The following is a 14,648-nucleotide window of genomic DNA, read 5'->3' as shown; positions in this document are numbered from 1 at the left end:
TTTCATTTCTGCTTTTTCAGGCTGAAGTGTGCCGATCATCCAGGTGCTAGCTGTCTCTGCTCTGTTTTAGTTGTGCCTTGCTTTTGTGTGGCAGAAGCTAATTGATGGGTAATTAGCTTCATGAGCTACACCTGGGCACGGTTAGCTGTAAAAGCCACTTTCTTCCTCCAAACCGTCCCTCAGGCTCTTCCTGGCTTCCTGACTTTGCCCAGTGCGGTTCTTTTTCTTCCTGCGATTGTTTGTGCATGTAGTTCACTACTGACCTGCGGAAAAACACCCACTCTTAATTGAGTTATGTTTTAGTACATACATTTTAATTTTCTAACTTACCACCGTGTCTTGTTCCCCATTCCTTGTCGTCGTCCAAAAGCCCAGTTTGCATGGAGCTGTAGGGAGGGGTAATGTGGCTGAGAGCTATCTGTGATGAATGTCTTTACACAGCAGATGTGGTACAGTCTCTGCTAGTGTCATTAATTATTTTAAATCATCCGTGTTCATCGAGTCAATAATGAGCCAGCTGTCATGTATAAGAATACATCCCTGTGGAGTCTCTCAGCAATTTCTCTGCTGCAACAAGTATCTCATCCATCTTTTCCTGTCTAAATGTATACAGGCGAGAGTTTTGCTGAGCAAGCGGTTTCTGTTTCAGCATTTCACACAGTTACACGCGTTCCCACTTGGGAGCCTCCCAGTACAATCACAGTCTCCTAGTGCTGCTACTGACACTAATGGGGATTAAGTGCCTTGCTGAAGGGTACCTAGATGGGAGTTGTTGAATTCAAAGCATTTCTCATTTATTTTCTCTGATCACACTTTCACAGCACTTTTCACAACACACTCACTTATTAAAGCTTCACAAGCTTGGCTCCTATAACTTTCATACAGGCTTCAGGCCTTCAATTTTCCAAATTATTCCCCAAATCAGACTTTTTCTTTTTTTTTTTTTAAAGAAGCTCTAAATCTTCATTTTAGCTAGAGTTGGAATGAAGAACTAGGCACATTGGAGTTTGAAACAGAGAATACATTGAATAAAAAAGCTCTAATATGTATGTCAGATTCATATTTGCTCCATATTTTGGTCTGAAGCTAAAATACTGACAATGTTCCTTTGAAGCTGCGTGGGTGCGCAATTGCGCACTGCTGGCACGGTCTCTGCACACAGAAAATCTGCGTTGCGCACACACAAAAAAAGGGATTAGAACGATGCCACCTTATCCCATAGTCCAGCCAATGATGCGATTTACATTCGAATATACGCAGCTAATCAACGTCGTTGACAGGCTATGACAGCGTCTTTATGTGCCGACACCGGTGTTTTAGCTAGCAAAGCAGCGTGGCTGATGTGGAGTGAAGCCACGGTAATGACAACGTGGACAACCATTGGAGATATGAGCACGACAGACGGAACAATTGTGTGAACTTTATACCAGTTTTTAAATTGTGTTGACAGGCCACGTAAAACCAGAGTTATGATAAAAAAAATGCAATGTTTGTTTTCTTCCTGAATACTATCGTTGTTTATATTTACTGCAGGAAGAAACAGTAAAAACGGCGTTTTATAAGGAAAACGCTCGAATGCATTCTCCGCCTGTGAGCAAAAACAAAACCTCCACTCTTTCCTATTGGTTGAGAAATGTACCATGTCGACCAATCAAAAAGTGATATGGCAACATGGCATTTAGCTGTTTAGGAAAGGGGGAAGTTTTAGGAGTGATGGCGGTGTTTTGAGATGTGAGAGATTTGCGACGTTTAGCGTGTTTGGAGTCTAAAGTTAGTGTGTTGTCTTGTGTAGTTAGTGTGTAGTGTAGTCAATAGTTTCTTGCGTGCGTCAGAACAATGATGCGACTGCTGAATGTTACAGGTGTTACAGGAGTGATACATCTCCTGCTGTCAGGCTGTTGTTCTCCTTTATCTCATAGTGGGCATTAATTATTTTTTGGAGTGGCACAAATAATTTGTGTGGCATCAAATTTGATGCAGAACAGCTGATTGTTCTGTAAATAGTTTGAAATGTTTATTTTTTTTAAAAAACCCGCCTTGGTTGCATTTTTAGGTAAACAGCTGCAAAAAACTTTGTTGTTTGCAAAACTCAGTTACTGTTTTTTTGAAGAAGTAACTATATAATTAATTACCCAACATTGGTCATTATTTACTGTATTTTGCAGACAGAGAGTTACAGGACTCTCTCCCAGACCACAGACTCATAATACAAGTCAGAGCTTTATTTGTGTTTTCAAAATTGGAGTTCAAGTTATTTTTACTTCCAATAGTGTTAACGTACTGCACAGGTCATGAACAAGATTTTTTTTAATTTTCATTGTAAATGGGCTCAAGCAGTTAATTAAAAGTAGTATAACATAAATGTAAATGCTGTAATTTGATTATTTTAATAAACCATGTAACTTGGATGGATTTGATGCTGGCGTGACCACAGTGCACACGTCTGCTGTTGCTCACAGTGGTCCAAGAGATCGCTCAGGGAGTTTGTGTGTTCGCTCAGACACATGAAAAATTAGAGGGAACATTGCTGCCAAAAGGTTTCATATGTTTGGAAACTACAGAGCTGTTGTTGCAGAAGCTCAAAGAGGGCCCACCGACTGTACATACTTTCCATATTTAAATAATGTGTTGTGATAACTTGTGCATCTGCCAAGAGGATCAATATGGAAAAGAAATAGAAGCTATTGAGCTAGCAGGCTACACCACACAGCGACATTACCGAACAGTGGACAGTAAGCACAAAGGAGGGGGGCTCTGTATGTATGTGAACAACAGCTGGTGTACCAGACCGATAACAGAACGTCACTGTTCACCGGACATTGAATATCTGACTGTCAAATGCAGGCCCATCTACCTACCTAGGGAGTTCACATACCACCAGATGCTAATGCTAACTCGGCAATCACACTCCTGCACACAAACATCAATAGTAAACAGAGCATTTACCCTGACGCTGTACATATCGTAGCAGGGGACTTCAATCACGCAGACTTAAAAACAGCAATCCCCAAATTCCACCAGCATGTCAAGTGTGCCACTAGGGGTGACAAGATTCTGGACAAAGTTTATTCCAACATCAAAATGGGCTACAGGGCCAGACCTTTGCCACATCTGGGTCAGTCTGACCACTTGTCACTGTTTCTAATCCCTGTATATGCCCCCCTCAAGAAAACTGCTCCTACCATCACAAAGAATATTACCATATGGCCAGAGGGTGCCTCTCAGCGGCTGCAGGACTGTTTTGACAGGACTAACTGGGATATCTTTGAACATCAGGACTTGGAATTGTTCACAGACAGTGTTCTCTGCTATATAAAACACTGCATAGACACTGTTACAGCAGTCAAATGTATCCGGGCTTATCCCAACCAAAAGCCCCAGATGACCCGGGAGGTCAAGCAGCTGCTAAAGGAGAGGAACATCGTGTTCAGGTCTGGCAACAGGGACCACTACACTAGCTTGGTACTGTAATACTCGGTACTCGGAAAGCTCCCGGCCCAGACGGTGTGTCTCCTGCCACCCTCAGACACTGTGCAAACGAGCTGGCCCCAGTGTTTTCTGGCATCTTCAACTCCTCACTGCAGGCATGTCATGTGCCTGCCTGCTTCAAGTCCTCTACCATAATCCCTGTCCCCAAGAAACCTAGGATCACTGGACTAAATGACTACAGACCCGTGGCTCTGACATCTGTGGTCATGAAGTCATTTGAGCGCCTAGTTCTCTCCCATCTCAAGACCCTCACGGCCCCCCTCCTGGACCCCCTGCAGTTTGCATATAGAGCCAACAGGTCTGTAGACGACGCCATCAACATGGCCCTACACTTCATCCTGCAGCATCTGGACTCCCCAGGAACCTACGCCAGGATCCTGTTTGTGGACTTCAGCTCTGCCTTCAACACCATCCTTCCAGACCATCTCCGAGGCAAGCTTTCCCAGATGAATGTGCCTGATCCCATCTGCCGGTGGATCACTGACTTCCTGACGGACAGGAAGCAGCACGTGAGGCTGGGGAAGAATGTCTCGGACTCCCGGACCATCAGCACCGGCTCCCCTCAGGGCTGTGTTCTTTCTCCTCTGCTCTTCTCCCTGTACACCAACTGCTGCACCTCCACCCACCAGTCTGTCAAGCTAATCAAGTTCGCAGATGACACCACCGTCATTGGGCTCATCTCTGACGGGGATGAGTCTGCCTACAGGAGGGAGGTTGAACGTCTGGTGTCCTGGTGCAGCCACAACAACCTGGTGCTGAATGCCCAGAAGACAGTGGAGATTATTGTGGACTTCAGGAAGCACACAGCCCCACTCCCCCCCATCATCCTGACTGACACCCCCATCACCTCTGTGGACTCATTCCGCTTCCTGGGTACCACCATCACCCAGGACCTGAAGTGGGAGCCCACCATCACCTCCGTCATCAAGAAAGCCCAGCAGAGGATGTACTTCCTGAGGCAGCTGAAGAAATTCAACCTGCCAACACGGACGATGATGCAATTCTACACTGCAATCATCGAGTCCATCCTCACCTCCTCCATCACCGTGTGGTACGCTGGAGCCACTATCAGGGACAAACAGAGACTGCAGCGTGTTGTGCGCTCTGCTGAGAAGGTGATTGGCTGCAGACTCCCATCTCTGCAGGACCTGTACACCCGCAGGACACTGCGGCGTGCAGCCCGGATCTCAGCTGACCCTTCTCACCCTGGACACAGTCTGTTTGACCTGCTCCCCTCAGGCAGGAGGCTCCGGTCCATTCGCACCAGAACCTCTCGCCACAAGAACAGTTTCTTCCCCTCTGCTGTTGGACACATGAACAATAACCACATGACTGTCCCCGCCACTCACACATGACCCTACGCTGTGTCACTGCATCATTTCATGTCTGGCACTGATCACCACCTGCACTCATGTATATATCCTTCTACGTAGCACTCTTAATTCTTATATCTCATGTATATCTCATGCACATATCTTTCTTTCTACATAGCACTTTAATTCTTATTCTTATTGTTTGCACTGAAGCACCGCAGCAAATTCCTAATGTTGTAAACCTCAACATCTGGCAATAAACCCATTCTGATTCTGATTCTAATAGGATGCCACTGCTGGAACAAGACAGTTTATGAAATTCCTTCTCTTCTAAATATTCCACGATCGACTGTAAGTGATATTATGCGGTGGAAGCACTGTGGAACCACAGCCACTTCAGCTATAAAGTGGAAGACCATATAAAGTTACAGTGGTGCACAGTGTGTAAAGTCACCAACAATCTGCTGACTCAGTAGCTGCATAGTTCCAGATCTTCTCCTGGCATAAACATCAGCTCAAAAACTCTCCACCAGAGCTCAGTGGCATGAATTTATAGGGCTGAGCAACTCCTGTAGATGGCCCAGTACTTTTGTCCATATAGTGTAGCTCATTAACATTGTCTCACAGAACCCTCACTATCAGAGGAACCTACCTAATCAAACTAGTGTATCCTGCCGTGTCTTGACATATCTGCAGTATCCATTATGGGGTGTAAAAGGTGGCATATGCTGACCTAAACTGCCTCAGTGTTTGACCTTGTTTTCCTGAAACTCTATCCCTTTAAATATTAACGGAAACTGAGATACCAGTAGTGTAAAGAAACTACTTCTTGAAGCTCCCTGAAGAAGATCAAGCAAGCTTGAAATTGCAACACTTAGGAGCTGCAAAGGCAAGCTGTGTTCTTTTTCACTTTTCCATATCAATTTAAATAAATCTTGCCCTGCTTTTTCTAATGACTGGGGTTAAAAAGAAAGCGACAATATAGACAGTATAGACAATATATACATAGACAGATACATACATCCCATTTGGAAAGGAGATACAAAAGGAGGAAAAACTGAAACCCTGTCAGCTGGGCTATAAAAATGGCTTTGATTTCTGGCAGCTTGAATATGCAGTTCAAGAACAGTCACTCTAATTTAATAAAGTTTGCTGCAATTCTCTGACTTCTCAGAACGATTCAGGACTACGTAAAATGCATTTATTTACTTTTCTCAAAAAATTTATTTTTCCTCCAAAAACCTAATACCTTTACGCATTGCAGCAATTTCCCTTTCTTTCCGTCGGTTTAAGAAAACACGTCGGGAAAAAGGAAATTACCGCTGTTCTTGCTCCTTTTTTTCCCGTTTTGTTTGTAAAACAAAAATATTACTGAGCGGTAGTGATGTGCGGATCGATCCTGAAATATCGATTCCTCCGATACCAATCATTTATGTTCTAGAATCGATTCTCACATTAAAATATCGATATTTTAGTAATTTAGAGTAAATTTGTAGTTTATCATTAACAGGAACACAGTGGAAAGAAACTATAACATTCGGATTGCCTACATTCAAAGGAACTACTTCCTCTTCCGCCTTTCATAGTCATGTGCGAAATACGGCTGTATAAATGTCTCGCAGCCCCTTGGCGTGCGCACTCACAACAATGGCTGAGCGTAATTGTGCGGATGTATTTTACCTCCACAAACAGCTGAGCCGTGGTTTGCAATAAATGTGGCAAAAAAAGTGAGGTGTTGTGGCCATACTTGCCAACCTTGAGACCTCAGAATTAGGGAGACATTCAAAAGGGCTGTTTGGGCGGATAAATATATTTTACAGGGTTTATTTATCGGATAAAATACATTAAATGTCACCGTTATTATTGGCCGGCCCGGAAACAGCGGGGGTGTCCAAATTCAGAGGCTGCTTCCACCTGAGGACCGGCCTTCGCGGTCTAAAGAAAGCCGGGTAGTACGTCACGAGCTCCCTCGGTGGAGTGAAACTCTGCCGTCTGCTCCTTGCTGTCTAAAATATAACCGGACACTGACGTAAACTCTTCTGTTTAATCAGTTTTCTGTTTGACGTTTATTCAGCTGTGTGAAAACCCCGGAGGAACCCTCCCGAGGGAATAATAAAGTTTAATTTAATTTAATCTAATCTAATAACTTTAATCTCAGCCAAACCGATTTACTCACGAACAAATAAAACACTGAAAAAGCCAAACAAGAACATTTTTAAGTTATCAAAGTGACTTGTACATCATGTTTAACCCGAGTGGTGAAAGACCGCGGGGGTTTGAAGACGATGTGTCGGTCGGCTCAGATATTTGAAGTTTACACAGCTACATTCTCACCTGAAAATATGTTAAAAGTTTTTTTGCGACCCAGAAAGAGAAATAAGAGTGATATTAAAACTAAGTCGCTGCCGTCATTGTTGGAAACTGGAATTGGCTGGGCCGCGCTATGAATTCTGCGATATGGTTTTTCAACTTTGTTGTCCGGGTGGAAAATCTGGAGAAAGGTGGGATTCTCCCGGAAAAATCGGGAGGGTTGGCATGTATGGTTGTGGCAACATCACTAACCTTGTCAAACACCTCAGAGTAAATCATATCACAAAATATGACGAGCGTATGTTGAGGCGAACTGAAGAGGAGGAGAGGGACAGGTGCTGCTAGGGTGAGAGTCTCTCACGGAGTCCTTTAGTCCTCCAGGCAGGCAAGGTGTTCAAATAGCACACAACTTTAGTTTTTTTATTTCTATATGATGAACTCTGCATTATTAAGTGATAAGAAGAAGGTATTCTGATGTCCTGTAATCATTATGACGCTATAATTTGAGATACAATAAATAAAATCCGTTTTGTACAAAGTATCGGTATCGGATCAGTATCGTCGATACCACCCTGAATATTACTTGGTATCGGATCGGAAAGGAAATCAGTGGTATCGCACATCACTACTGAGCGGACAAATCTCCCCCTCATTTCCGTTTTTGGAGAGACTGTTGTTAATGCGCAGCACTTAAGATAAACCCTCCTAGGACGCATAACAATTTTTAACATTGGAACTCATTGGTATTCCCCTCTACCTGTTATTATTTCGCCGGCTCTAATCTAAAATGACTTCAGTCCTAGAAATGAGCTCACAGGGCAGACGCACTGATAATTTGCTGAGGGGGAGAAAAAAATAACAACTTGGCAGAGAAACATTTTAAACTAAAGCAAACACACTAACAAATGGTGCTTATTTATTCACAGACGCACCTTCATTTCCATATAAATGTACGTGACCTATAAGGGGTCTGTTTGTTGTTTAGACTCACTGAGAGAAAGCAAACAAAAATCTAATTTCTTAGTATTTTCTCTAGTGCTGTCAAGAGATTAAAAAAAAATAGAGATTAATTAATTATGATTTTTAATTAATTGATCTAATTAATCTCTTTTTTAATCTCACCTAAAAATAGCTGAGGAAAGCCCTCAACTTATTGTGGCAGACCAAAAGACTGATATAACAAAGAAAGTGACTTTATAAAGTCATTTATTGTTTAACAAACGTTAAACAGATGCAACCATTTACATACTGTTGTATTCTTTTGTAAAATAAGTGGAAAAATAAATACAAATAAAATCAAATAAATTAAGTGCTGCAAGTTAGCACATCAGAGTTGCTCTTTTCTGAGCAATACAGCACTGAAATTCCTCTGCTTCAGATAATGAAAAATAAAACTGACATTGCAGTGCTGCAAGTTAGCACATCAAAGTATTCTTCCATCACAAAAAAAAGTGCTGAACATCAAGCAATCTATTCTAGTAGGCTACAAATGACACAGCAGCTATGCTGACCACATGTGTCTCATTTCTTCTTCCTCAGCCAGTCGCTAAGACACACCAGCCTGGTAACATTTTCTGGAAGCAAGGCTGCCCTTTTCTTTTGCACTATGTGGCCTGCAAGGCTAAAGAGTCTCTCACAGGGTACAGAGGTAGCTGGGGAGGCCAGGTACTTTTGTGCTAGGACTGACAGCTTTTCATAGACTCCTGAGTGAGCATACCACCACTGCAGGGGACAGTCATCAATACTGATGCTGGGTTCTGCTCTGTAGCGCTGCAGCTCTCCAGACTCAATTCCATCTTCTGAGTCAGAGTCAGACCCCAGAAGGAGTTCGCTCCTCCTCTTCTTCTGAGCTGGTCCATCATCCTCTGTGGAGGGCTGGAGACTATCTGCTCTTCTGGGCTCTGCTGCCTGGAGCATATTCTCCAGAATGGTCCACACCTGAATGAATGAATGAATGAATGAATGAATGAATGAATGATTGTGATTAAAACTAAGTGCTTTTTTTTTTTTTTTTATTTAATCTTGTAAAGAACTTTGTGTTCCATATAATAAATAAAAGTTTGATTTGATAATGAATTGGACTCATTAGTCCAGCTTAACCTTATTGTCCTACCTGTTCCCTCTTTTCTCTTGGAAGACATTTCAAATCCTTAAACCGTGGATCCAATGCTGTGGCCACCTCGAACCATATCTCGTTGCCATTAGCTCGTCGTGCTGCCAGATCCTTCTGGAAGGCATTCTTGAACTTCACCACGTAGGCAGGATCATCATCAGTAATGTCCATGACACGGTACAGATGGCGAAAAGCAGGCAGCACTACAGAGCAAGAGACGTAGGCCTCACCACCCAGCAGCTCTGTCACATACCTGCAGAGGTGGAGAGGTTTGCTAAATAAACCTAGCTGGATTCATTTAAATCAAAGTGTAACTGATTTCCAATTTAATTGTCCTTAAAAGTTCCTTGTTATGTTCATTAATTTTGATTTTACACATGTAACAGTAGTTTATATAATTAAAATGGGAAGGTGTTTATTTGAACTTACTTGCATGGTTCAAGCAGGAGCTCCAGCCTCTGCAGTTTCGCCCACTCAGCTTCGGTTGGCAAGACCAACCTGTGGTTCTGTTGGTCCAACGTAGCCTGGACAGCCTCTCGGTTACATAGGAGGCGTGAGACCATTGCGAGAGTCGAGTTCCACCTGGTGGGTACATCCTGTATAAGTTGATCGCTCTTCTTTCCGAGTGCTACTTGTTGTTGGTTAAGTTCTGTGGTACTCGCAGGGCTTTGTTTAAAATGACCAACAATCTTGCGGCACTTTGCCAGTACACCGACAAAACCACTGCTATCGAGACATACCGTGATGGTCCTCTGGAGAATGTGAGCATTGCAGGCGATGTGCTCATATGGAAGTGCTCTCATAGCAGCCAGCATGTTTGCTGCGCTGTCTGTGCCAATGGTGGATATCTTGTTTTCAATACCCCAGTCATTTGCTACCTTGAGGAACTGTTCGGCGCATTTATCAGCAAAGTGCCTGGTTTCTGTTCTCATGACGGTCAGTGCAAATGAGTTGAGGTTCCACTCACTATCAATAAAGTGTCCAGTCACCCCAAAATAGCTGTGGTTGCCAGCTGAGGTCCAGTGATCTCCGGTTATAGCAACACAGTTGGGAGAATCCTCCGCCAAAATCTCAAGTTTGTTTTTCTTTTCGCCGTCGTACATTTTGCTGATTTTGGTCGTTACTGTAGTCCTGCACGGCGGCTTGTATGACGGGTCATTGGACGCAATTTGCAACACCTCTGTCAATCCTTCGTCCTCTACTATATTTATCGGCCTACAGTTCATCGCTATCCACTTGGCAATAACATTAGTCAGCCTGTCGGTCGCAGACTTGCTCATACAAGGGGTATTCTCTAGTTTTGTTTGGCGAAAAGCTTTGCTCTGGCTTGCTATATTGCTAACGTCTTCACTGCTAGCTGTTGCTGCACTCGCGGCTGGGTGCTTTGCGTTGAGGTGATAGGCCAAACTTGAGCTGCTTCGGTGGTAAGCAAACTCCTTCTTACACTCTAGGCAGACCACTTTACCTTTGTCAATGGTGCCGTCGGGGCGTTTATGAAATACAAATTTCCCGTTCATTGGAATAACAACTCTCAGATGCGCCTCCATATCCACACTGTAAGCTAATCACCACTTCTCACCCTTGACCTCACGACGTGACTCCACCCCCAACAAGTCAAGCACAAGGAGCCCAGCACATAAAAACGGATTTTATAACATAGCAACTCTCATACAAAATCAATGACGTCAAGAGATTAAAAATTAGATTAACGAGATTAAAAAACATAACGCGCTAAATAGCATTGTAATTAATTAATCGCAATTAACGCGATAATTTGACACCCCTAATTTTCTCTTGCAGCGCAGGCATGTGGCTCTTATTTGGCCTTGTTGGACATTCTTTCATTGTCTCAATATCTGATGTTCGCAGGCTTCTATCTAAAACGACGGTTCATGTGTGAGTTGGTGTGTAGGTGGTTTAGGGAAGACGTTCATAATATTGACTTACAGCCGTTGTTGTCTTTCCACTTATTTTCATCGCTGCATCTCTCAGGTGCCGCCGTTTGGAGCTTTTTCATGACAGAAACATAAAATGGCTTATTTCTCTTGCAGATGGCAGATCTTTTGTTTTTTTTCTCCCCCACCTCTAAAATGGAACTCAAGCAATGAATAACACAATGAATAATAAGTTGTTTATTCAGTTATTGGGCCCAGCAGCAGGCCTTTGCCAAAATTGTCCCTGTAACTGGGGAGCTTGTGGTTTCTCACACTGAATGCTGCATTTTCACGTTACGAAACATCAAAATTAGAGAACGTGTCCTGGGATGCTTAGTTTTTGTTTTTTTAGATGAGGTTCCAAATAGGACATGCTGTGTAGTCGGGGTGATTCTTTTTCATTAGAAGACACTGAGCATATATCACCCCAAACAGGCCTGGGAGCGTTTGTTTTCTTTCGAGAGATGTCACTGATGTTTAATGACTTCTGAAACATCACCGGGCATGTGTTCCTTCTGCACGCAAGCTAAACAGATGACCGACAGACCCCTGCGCAAGCAGGTAGATTAATGACAGAAATTATCCATTAATAGCAGCCGTTTTGCATAATCCAATGATAAACCTTCAAAATCAGCCTTCTATAGCCTATTTGTGCCGTTGCCATTGGCCACATCTGTCATGTTGAGCAGCTCATCAGAATCTAATTAAAGATGGATATCCTTCCAGCTTTGTGATTGATACTCCAGGGCTGCAAAAACCAGCAATTATTATTTTTTGATTAAGCCCTTAAGGCCTAGTTTGATGTAAAAACGGCTCAAAAACTGTGTGGCCAAAATGAGCATTGAACCCTGTTTGTTGGAGAAACTATTGGAACACAAAAAGTCTCTGAGCTAGCCTGAACCACGGAGTCAGATGATGATGAATCTAAACCAGAGCGCGCAGCAGCCTTGTAACAGGGAATTAGTGTAGTACTGATGCTACTCAACCAGCTTTAAAAATTCTCAGTTCCAGCTCTCATGAAGTCATAGTGGTAGTGTTTTTATTAAATAACCTCGTCCTGATACAGGGACCACTTTGAAACAATTGGAAATAAATGTTTTTGGTCTGGCCTTTAGTGCTATTTATGCATCTATATTGTTTTGTGGAAGTTATCCAGTTTTGGTGATGTCGGCTGTAGAGATGTCTCCTTTTTCTGTGGAACAATAGGAGCAGCTGGCTCTCTGTGTGGATGAAAGTGTCATGGGATGGTAGCAGTGAACTGGTTCTAGTTAGAAATGGCTCCTATGCACTCAGTTGCAGACATGCACATAGACACTGTCATTCCTATTAGACTTTTTTCCTACACAGAGCCTTCCATTCCAGTCTGTGGGTGTTAAAAGACAGCCCAGGTCACAGACAATAACATAGGATCAAATGCTGCTAGAGCCTCGCATTCCAATCCGGTAATGCCATTTACATCACTCTGACCCAAGTCGACCCTTAACACTGGTTTAACCTCCTAAGACCCGAACTCTTCCATGGCATGCATTTTTAATTTCTCTTTGATATTTGGGCTGATTAGGACCTGATGAACGTAAAAACAAAGAATTGCCAGATTTTTTTTTTTTTGCCTAATTTTTGTTTCTAAGAAAAGTGAGAGCGACATATGAGGATATTAATATAAAATTTTGATAGAACAGTGGCAGTATAATGTCCTCGTAAGTGGATGTCAGGCCCTTGTAGAGCAAAATTCAGTATTTTGGTCTAAATAACCCAAAATGTGATGTCCACATATGTGGACGCCAGGTCCTAGGAGGTTAAATCTGTTCACTGAGTTTCTGGATTTTTCCAAGTAACTGGGTCAGGATATCTGGGAGTGATACATGGCTGTAGAGTTTTTCAACAAAACAATGAAGCTGGATCAAAAGTAACATGGGCCACAGGAAAAACATGTATTTTTGAATTCGGAGTGAAACGCCCCTTTAAAGCTGCACTAATTCAATTTTTTTAAAATTCAGTTTCTTGTATAGCAACTGTAGAACTATATAACTATAGAACAGGTGTTTCATATTATAAAGTAAAGATCCCACAATATTATAGAAAGGACCGCAGTGATCAGCTTTCCTATGAGCAAACTCTCTGTGACAGTGCAAAGGAAAAAACAAACTCCCTTTTAACAGGAAGAAACCGACGGCAGAACCCGGCTCGAGGACGGGCATCCTTCTGCCATGACAGTTTGGGTGTGATGGGAATGAGAACAGTAGGGAGAGCACAGAGAAACCACAAATGAGGAGAAAAAGGACAAAACGCAGGCTACAGGAGACTAGACAGAACTTAGTGAAAAGGAGTGAGTGGAGGATGAGCCCACAGTGTATCATAGCGTGGTGGCTCAAACATCCTATGGACATACACAGCCTGAGGACAGCTTTGCAGATCACTGCTGTTGTAGATGTTAATGATAGTGTCACTATCTGGCTCTGGCATACTGTACTTGTGGTGTTGATGGTCCTGCAGAAGATGTTTGATGCTTTGTATCTTTGTGATTTGTAGTAACAAAGTTCTAAAGACACAATCTATAAATTGGTCCTTTGCTGGGCTGTCTTTCACGTGTAGACACAACATTAGTTCATCCCTTGAATTGGTTTATTTTTTTATGACTGAATAATTCATAGGTCAGTGTTAAATGGCTTAACAAGCAAAAAACAGTCCTCTGAAAATTAGCAGGTGCAAGGACTGGACTGAAAATGAAAAAGCAGTCAAGAAAAACTTTGAAATCCTGGAGAGCTATTGCTCAAGACCACAAATAACAAGATACTCTAAACCAAGGCACAATGTACATTCCAAATTCCTTTAATTTTAAATATGTTTATATTGTCTATTCTGTAAAATAGTCAGATGCAGAATTCACCTGCTTGCTGCTACTACTGCACATTCACCCAATGCATATACTATATATATATATATATATATATATATAAAAAACACCCAGCACGCCCCTGCGGGCGGTTTATCCTTCAAGCTCGGGTCCTCTACCAGAGGCCTGGGAGCTTGAGGGTCCTGCGCAGTATCTTAGCTGTTCCCAGGACTGCGCTCTTCTGGACAGAGATCTCCGATGTTATTCCCGGGATCTGCTGGAGCCACTCGCCTAGCTTGGGAGTCACCGCACCTAGTGCTCCGATTACCACGGGGACCACCGTTACCTTCACCCTCCACATCCTCTCGAGCTCTTCTCTGAGCCCTTGGTATTTCTCCAGCTTCTCGTGTTCCTTCTTCCTGATATTGCTGTCATTCGGAACCGCTACATCGATCACTACGGCCGTCTTCTTCTGTTTGTCTACCACCACTATGTCCGGTTGGTTAGCCACCACCATTTTGTCCGTCTGTATCTGGAAGTCCCACAGGATCTTAGCTCGGTCATTCTCCACCACCCTTGGGGGCATCTCCCATTTTGACCTCGGGACTTCTAGGTTATACTCGGCACAGATGTTCCTGTACACTATGCCGGCCACT

At 43.0% G+C, this 14,648-nt stretch overlaps 1 protein-coding gene across 1 annotated transcript; it reads right to left on the bottom strand.

The window, feature by feature from the left end:
• Positions 1–8,602: 8,602 nt before the first annotated feature.
• Positions 8,603–10,482, bottom strand: LOC146628311 (E3 SUMO-protein ligase ZBED1-like). The gene is made up of 3 exons (XM_085357738.1): positions 9,655–10,482; positions 9,226–9,478; positions 8,603–9,050 (listed from the first exon to the last, which is right to left on the bottom strand). Exons 1-3 carry the CDS (start codon positions 10,449–10,451, stop codon positions 8,634–8,636), a joined length of 1,467 nt encoding a protein of 488 aa, XP_085213864.1. The 5' UTR covers positions 10,452–10,482; the 3' UTR covers positions 8,603–8,633.
• Positions 10,483–14,648: the final 4,166 nt, after the last annotated feature.

Source organism: Diplotaxodon limnothrissa, linkage group LG7, assembly GCF_057381915.1.
Source record: "Diplotaxodon limnothrissa isolate DT_005_m linkage group LG7, D_limnothrissa_male_GT1.1, whole genome shotgun sequence".
Classification (NCBI taxonomy): Eukaryota; Metazoa; Chordata; class Actinopteri; order Cichliformes; family Cichlidae; genus Diplotaxodon; species Diplotaxodon limnothrissa.
Note: the sequence above shows the minus strand (reverse complement) of the source record. Positions and strands in the feature narration are given on the sequence as shown.